General features: G+C 45.1%; 1 protein-coding gene across 1 annotated transcript in view; it reads left to right on the forward strand.

The window, feature by feature from the left end:
• The window catches only part of limch1b (LIM and calponin homology domains 1b), a 119,871-nt gene that overhangs the window by 105,409 nt on the left and 6,962 nt on the right, over positions 1-7,500 (forward strand). The window contains 9 exon segments of the mRNA XM_048232195.1: positions 1-580; positions 1,758-1,872; positions 2,205-2,305; positions 3,034-3,115; positions 3,496-3,570; positions 4,104-4,135; positions 4,698-4,811; positions 6,028-6,120; positions 6,621-6,797. The exon segment at positions 1-580 is cut by the window's left edge and continues 74 nt beyond it. Of these exon segments, the coding sequence (XP_048088152.1) occupies positions 1-580; positions 1,758-1,872; positions 2,205-2,305; positions 3,034-3,115; positions 3,496-3,570; positions 4,104-4,135; positions 4,698-4,811; positions 6,028-6,120; positions 6,621-6,797 (1,369 nt within the window).

Genomic DNA, 7,500 nt, shown 5'->3' on the forward strand with positions numbered 1-7,500 from the left:
GGATGGACCAGAGGATGGACGAGAGGACAGCCCCTCTCCCCTGCAGTTTCTCCCTTGCCCCTCGTCAAATGACACGGAGGCGCCAGAGTCCAGAGTCACGACCTCCTCTGCCTCGACGCCCTCCTCCCCAGCACACGCTGCGAAACAAGCTTCCCCCACACACGGCTCGAAACAAGCTTCCCCCACACACGGCTCGAAACAAGCTTCTCCCACACACACTGCGAAACAAGCCTCGTCGACACACACCTCAGCACAAGCTTCTCCCACACACACCTCTAAACAGGCTTCCCCCACACACACCTCGACACACGTGTCTCCCACACACACTCCAGACGCTGGCCTTCCTGGTGACGCACTTGCCCCAGGGATCTCTGGGAAGGCTGCCGAGGAGGAGAGGCCTTCGGAGGAGGCGCCGGTGAAGGAGGAGGAGGAGGAGTCGTCACTAGTAACAGCGAGCCAATGGCAAGCGCCTGAACGCCAGGACGTGGACGAGGGAGGTCCTCCACAATCCCAGGATGCACTTGAGCAGCCTGAGAGTCCAGAGAAGACAACACCCAGCAGACCCACATCTCTGCCTACGGTTAGCTCTCACTTCAGCACTAGCACAAACCAAATCTGCTAGTTCATTCATTTAAGTGCCCATTGCAGTTGGCCTACTGCCCTTTATAGCTGTTTTGTAGATCAGTTCTATGCCTACACCTCTCTATCCTCTCAGTGTGAATATAACACAGTCAGGTCTCCCCTCAGCAGTAACTCACACCAAAGCTTCTTCACTCACTCTGCCTCCATGTCTCTGCCTCAGAGTCAGTCAGTCAGTCAGTCACACTTAACGAGTGTCACACATCAAATCCACTGGTTCAGTCACTAGTCATTTTACAGACCACTGCATTTGTACTGACATTAAGCCTTTTTTTAGATCAACAACCTACAATGATCTATGTTTTGATTGCGAATTATTGCCTTTCTTAATATGAAAATTCCCTTTTAAGAAAAGTGTTTTGAAAAGATAGTTAAAGGGACACCAGGCAATGTTTTCGTGTTAATTACTCATCTTCGTAAGTCGGTATATGGTTAAATGACTCATTACAGGGCGAATGAAGACTCTCTCGCCCGCACCTACTGCCTGTAGGAAGAATATCCGCTTACCCAAGTTCAGTGTATCATTACCGCTGACCGAAGAAGGATCAGTTTACATCCTGCATACAGCATAGAGGCAGGCTAATTAAAGCTAGCGATTGTTACAAAGCGTGTGTATAATGGCAGAGCCGGCGAAGAAGCAGCGAAAACCCTTGACGGAAGATGCAAAGACAAGGAAAAGAGCTTCAGACCGAGCGGGGGAGTTTCGTAGAGAAAAAGCATCAAGCTTGCCTGGTGTCCCTTTAAGTCTGTAGCATTTCAACAGAATGACAGAATGTTTCAGATATTTGAGGAGAAGAAAAGTTGGGACTACTAGAGCAACGGCAAAACAGGAGCTGCATGTAAATGAGTTTGTCTCGAGGGACAGTGATTTCATAAACATTAAGTAATTACATCCAAGAACTGCGCCTCGCAGAACAAAAAGTCTAAAATGTATGATCACAGTTTATGTTTATGTTAAAATAAAACTTTTGCAATCCTTTTCATCCTAGTGTTTCTAAATAAATTCCAGTAATTAAAACATCTAAATTTGCCCAGTAGCAGCTTTGCCTCACAAGGTTCCGGCTCTGGTGGTATGACTGTTTCCATGACAACCGTATTTGTGAACCTGCATCCCGCAGGAGCTGCAGAGTGAGCCAGAAGCCATTCCGTTGGTCGAGAGTGAGCCAGCAGCCATCCCATTGGTCGAGAACGGCAGCCAGCCCTTACCAGAGACAGAGCAGAGCCGGACCACAGGTGGGAATCACACACAACCTGAACAGGAAGTCCCTCTGGGTGTTGTACTGTATATCACAACATAGGCAAGATAGGATGTACCAGTAGTCAAAATGGTATTTAACGATGTATGTTGTGTTTCCCCCTAAGTGATTTGGGTGCCTTGAAAAGCATTATATAAATGCAATGTGTTGTTGTTGTTGTTTAACAAGAAACATGTCTGTCAGATATCGGCTGCAATATGAATGTTGAATCATTTAGCTTTCTGGGTCCCTCTCCCTGGCTAATTCATACGATAGGATAACAATGCAATACCATATACATAATGAACAAAGAGATCTGTGTGTCCTTAGACAAGACAACCTGCACTACAGTACCTGGTCTGCACACCACAGCCCCGACTCCAGATCCCACAGGTCCTGGATCAGCGCCTGACCACCAAAGCCCAGCACAGGTGAGTCCAGAGCTGCCCTCTCAGGTCTCAGTCAGGATCAACTTTCAAACTTTTTTTTTTTTTTTTTTTTGGGGGGGGGGGGCAGCCGTGGCCTACTGGTTAGCACTTCGGACTTATAACCGGAGGGTTGCCGGTTCGAACCCCGACCAGTAGGCACGGCTGAAGTGCCCTTGAGCAAGGCACCTAACCCCTCACTGCTCCCCCGAGCACAGCTGTTGTTGCAGGCAGCTCACTGCGCCGGGATTAGTGTGTGCTCACTGTGTGTTCACTGTGTGCTGAGTGTGTTTCACTAATTCACAGATTGGGATAAATGCAGAGACCAAATTTCCCTCACGGGATCAAAAGAGTATATATATACTTATACTTATATAACTATAATCTTAGTATTAGATGTTAGGAACAAAGCCCGTAAAGTATGACAAAGGCTTATCTCCAGTGGCTCAACAAATATTTCCAACCAGTCCACAGTGTGGATTGAGTTCATTACTCAGGGATATTTCACAACATTAGGACACAACCTAACTCTGGGCAACAGTTAATAGAGAAAAAGAAGTGAAGAATCACAAATAAGACAGGTGATCTTGAATACACATTCTGTCTATCTAAAAAGAATGTCTATGAGTGTACTTAATCTGTGTGTGTGTGTGTGTGTGTGTGTGTGTGTGTGTGTGTGTGTGTGTGTTTGTGTGTGTGTGTGTGTGTGTGTGTTTTTTTTTCCGATTGGCTAGATGGTTGAGACAGTGAATCAGCTGGAGACGTCTCATCTCGCTGCTCCTCTGGTCAGGCCTCCTTGTGCGTCCTCATCGACAGGTGAGTGTCCAGGTGTCGCAGATGTGCATCCACGTACACAGGTCCTCTGAGGCTCTTAAAGACTACTGACCAGGAACTCAAGAAATGTTAGCAATGCCTAAAGTGTTTCATTCCCTTGGTTTCCTCACACACACACATGATATGTAGACTTTTGAGCCCAACAAAACATACTATAACCAACTATGAATGTGCTTTAATCACCTAAATCCCCAAGTTTTTAGAAAATTAAACATTTTTGTTTTCCGTCCAAAACAAAGGTGTAGTGGTGTAAAGGTTAAGGCTGTATACATGCACAGGTGTGGTCTGGTGGGTCTTTCACTTTCACATCTGAAGTCTTAGTCTGTGTCCTGCTTCTCTTCTCCCTCTGGGTGGCGCTGTAGAGCTTTATAGCTCTGCCAGCGCGCCACTGGCCTCGCCTAATCCTAAGTTGCGCTGGGAATTCTTCGCTCCTCCAGGTAAACCGTTTAGTGATTCGCTGAGCCCCCAAAGAAGTCCCAGTGCTTCGCCATTGGCCGTGTGGCTTAAGTGTGACTCCTCCACCTGCCTCTAACATGACATGAGTTCTCCACGCCTCCTTCCTCCTCTGACTGACTACTCTCTCCCCTGTCCAAGAGTGTGCTTTCCTCACAAATGACCTCTGTGTGTGACATGGTGAATTACCCTGGTTTTGGCCATAATCATTGCCATGACTTGGCAAAGCCATTTTATCCCTGTGTTCGGCCATCTTGTGTGTTTGACCACAAGTTTGAGGTTTGAAGCAAGGTATTCAGTTAATATGTTAACAAGCTTATTTTTTAACACTGACACGTTCACCTTCAATTCAGTTTGTTTTTCAGAAGATCACATATTCCTAGTCACACATTTACCTCTGTTAGCCATTCGGTTTTTATTCAGCTAAGCCAAACTAAACTACAAACTTCAAATCTCTCTCTCTACCTCTCTCTCTCTTTCGCTCTCTTTCTCTATCTCTCTCTCTTTCCCCCCACAGACAGTCCAGTCCAGGAGCCTAGTGATATAAGTGTAAGTAACTCTGAGCCGCTTCCTCAGTCTCTATTTTAATCATAGACTCACCCTTTGAAGGTTCAGGACAGGGGATTTTACACTGTGTCTCATCTGGCTCTGTGTAAAAAAGAATCATTTTGTAATACAACACCAGTAGAGTTAATAATCTTTATATCAAAGCAAGTTAATTACCACTAAAACATGCATCTGTGAATTTGAATGCATTTTGATTTGAGATAAACAAAACAAATAAGGACAAAACACTGCAATGGCCAGATGAAGAGGCAAAATGATCACCACCCCAAAAGTCCTTTTATTTATCTCTTTTCATTATCCCATCCACCTGTAAGAACCATACCATTAGCATGATAGTTGTAGCTTAGACCAACTCTATCCTTTTTTCTTCTCTCTTTCTGTCTTTCTTTCTTTCTATCTTTGTTTGTGTCTCTTTCTTTCTTCCTTTTTTTTCTTTGGCGCATGTATGTATGTGTGCGTGTGTGTGTGTGTATGTGTATGTGTATGTGTGTGTGTGTGTGTGTGTGCGTGCGTTATTGCTGGTAATGCATGGGGACGGCATCAGGTCCCACCCACGGTGTTGAGTATGGTCAAGCGGGGCGACCAGTGGTCATGGGACCCAGACGAGGAGCGCAGACGTCAGGAAAGGTGGCAGCGAGAGCAGGAGCGCATGCTTCAGGTACAGCAGTGGCACGCTAACGCTAATTGCTAACGCTAAACAATCCGGCTAAGCCGCGGTTTGAGCAGTGCTTGCCACCGAGCAGTTTTTCATCCAATCTACTTTTGCCTGCCTTGCATTAACCTGGAACTGATGGGAAGTTTCTTGAGAGAAATACATGTTGATGTCGTTCAGGCTATAACTAAAGTAATATTAAGCTTGCTGCGATTAGCATGAGTTAATTTTAGTGGGCATCCTAAAGTTAGGGCCTGATGTTGCTCGATGTTAGGCTACTGGCATGGTTTTGACTGATTGACAGGAGGCTGTTACACAGCAACTCCTGGGACACCACCTTGATTGCAGCCTGTTTCACAGCTAATCCAACAACAGCTAGCATTAGCCCAGGTGTGCACCTCTAGCTTGCCATCACAAAATCACTTGACCTGCATGGACTGTAACTCACCACAGACCTCCTGTTGTGTGTGTGTGTGTGTATGTGTGTGTGTGTGTGTGAGAGAGAGAGAGAGAGAGAGAGAAAGTTTGTGAGAAAGAAAGTGAGAGAGTGTGTGTGTTAGGTGGGAGTGTCTGAACCCTGGCCTTCTTGGCCCCTGCTGTGACCTTGCTGTGACCTTGCATGCATTCTGTATTGTCTTGTCTTAGAGTAGCATACATGTATCTGCATGCAGGTATGTGAGCGTTTCTTTTCCCTGTGCCTGTCCACAGATTTCCACTAACACTGTTCACATCCTGCCTCCTCTTGTGCAGCCCAGCCTGAATGTTTAGCTGAACTGCAATGCGCTTTGTTCCCTTTTCGCACTGGCTCCTGAACCAGACTTTATTGAAAGGGGAGCTGCAGCGAGAGGTCACTTTAAAAGCAGCTGATCTGTAGAGCTTTAGGAAGGTGGAAGCCTGTGTCCAGCTGTAGAGCTAATTTAGCATGTGTGCTAAGATGTGTAGTGTCAGACAACGAGACAGTCTACTTCTCTCTTTAAATGTATGTCATGTATGGCATTTACCCAGTACACAGTTAATAAAAGATGTTAAAAGATGTTTATAGTATACATGGGTGCATGTGTGTGTCTGTTGATGCAAATGTGTGTGTGTGTGTATGTATGTGTGTACATGGATGCATGCTTTTGTGTGTGTGTGTGTGTGTGTGTGTGTGTGAACATGGATGCATGCTTTTGTGTGTGTGTGTGTGTGTGTGTGTGTGTGCGTGCACGTGTGTGTGTTACAGGAAAAGTACCGTCGTGAGCAGGAGAAGCTGAAAGAGGAGTGGGAGCGAGCTCAGAGGGAAGTGGAGGAGGAGGAGAGGAAGTTCCATGAGGAGGTGAGCACCACACCCCCGCAGCACCACGTTTCCTGTCTCCTCCCTTACATAGCACTTCCTGTGGGATGACCTCACAGGATGGAAAGAAAGGATGAATAAAGGAGGGCAGGATGAATAAAAGAAAAAAGATCTGGAAAATGAAGGTCATTGGTTCATTTCACGGAGACGTCGTGTCCTGATACAAGCCTTTTATGTGCATCATGTCTGAAAGTCTGAAAATGGGAACATAATGTTTTAGTTAGTGGTTTTGTTATTGATGTTACTACATTACTGCATCTGGATGTGCTGTAAGCTGCATGTGGATGATCTGTTTACATCACTTCTACTATAGTCTTTGGAGTTGTTGTTATAGATCGTTGTGATCTATTGTATGCTGTTTTCAAAAGGATATAGAAGTGTGTTTTCTGTTAGTTGCTCTGAGTTAAGTGGATTGTTATGGTGACTGTGATGCTTTGAGTTTGTGTTGACTGAGCTGGGTTTGGTTGCCTCTGGCGATGTAGGAGCAGAAGATCCTGGAGGAGACGGTGGCCCCCCTGACACCCCACTCCCCGGCCCCGCCCGTCCCCCCCTCACCCACGAGGAACGTGGCCCCCCCGACCACCGCCGCCCCCCAGGACAACATAGTGCGCTCGCTGGCCGACTGGGAGCGCAAGCAGGAGATGCTGGAGAGGCAGGCGGTAAGGGAGTATAGTGCATAATATATAGTAGTGTAAGATAAGGGAGTATAGTGCATAATATATAGTAGCGTAAGATAAGGGAGTATAGTGCATAATATATAGTAGTGTAAGATAAGGGAGTATAGTGCATAGTAGTGTAAGATAAGGGAGTATAGTGCATAATATATAGTAGTGTAAGATAAGGGAGTATAGTGCATAGTAGTGTAAGATAAGGGAGTATAGTGCATAATATATAGTAGCGTAACATAAGGGAGTATAGTGCATAATATATAGTAGCCTAAGATAAGGGAGTATAGTGCATTATATATAGCAGTGTAAGATAAGGGAGTATAGTGCATAATATATAGTAGTGTAAGATAAGGGAGTATAGTGCATAGTAGTGTAAGATAAGGGAGTATAGTGCATAATATATAGTAGCGTAAGATAAGGGAGTATAGTGCATAGTAGTGTAAGATAGGGGGAGTATAGTGCATAATATATATAGTAGTGTAAGATAAGGGGAGTATAGTGCATAGTAGTGTAAGATAAGGGAGTATAGTGCATAATATATAGTAGCGTAACATAAGGGAGTATAGTGCATAATATATAGTAGCCTAAGATAAGGGAGTATAGTGCATTATATATAGCAGTGTAAGATAAGGGAGTATAGTGCATAATATATAGTAGTGTAAGATAAGGGAGTATAGTGCATAGTAGTGTAAGA

Source organism: Alosa alosa, chromosome 21 (genome assembly GCF_017589495.1).
Source record: "Alosa alosa isolate M-15738 ecotype Scorff River chromosome 21, AALO_Geno_1.1, whole genome shotgun sequence".
NCBI classification, from domain to species: Eukaryota; Metazoa; Chordata; class Actinopteri; order Clupeiformes; family Clupeidae; genus Alosa; species Alosa alosa.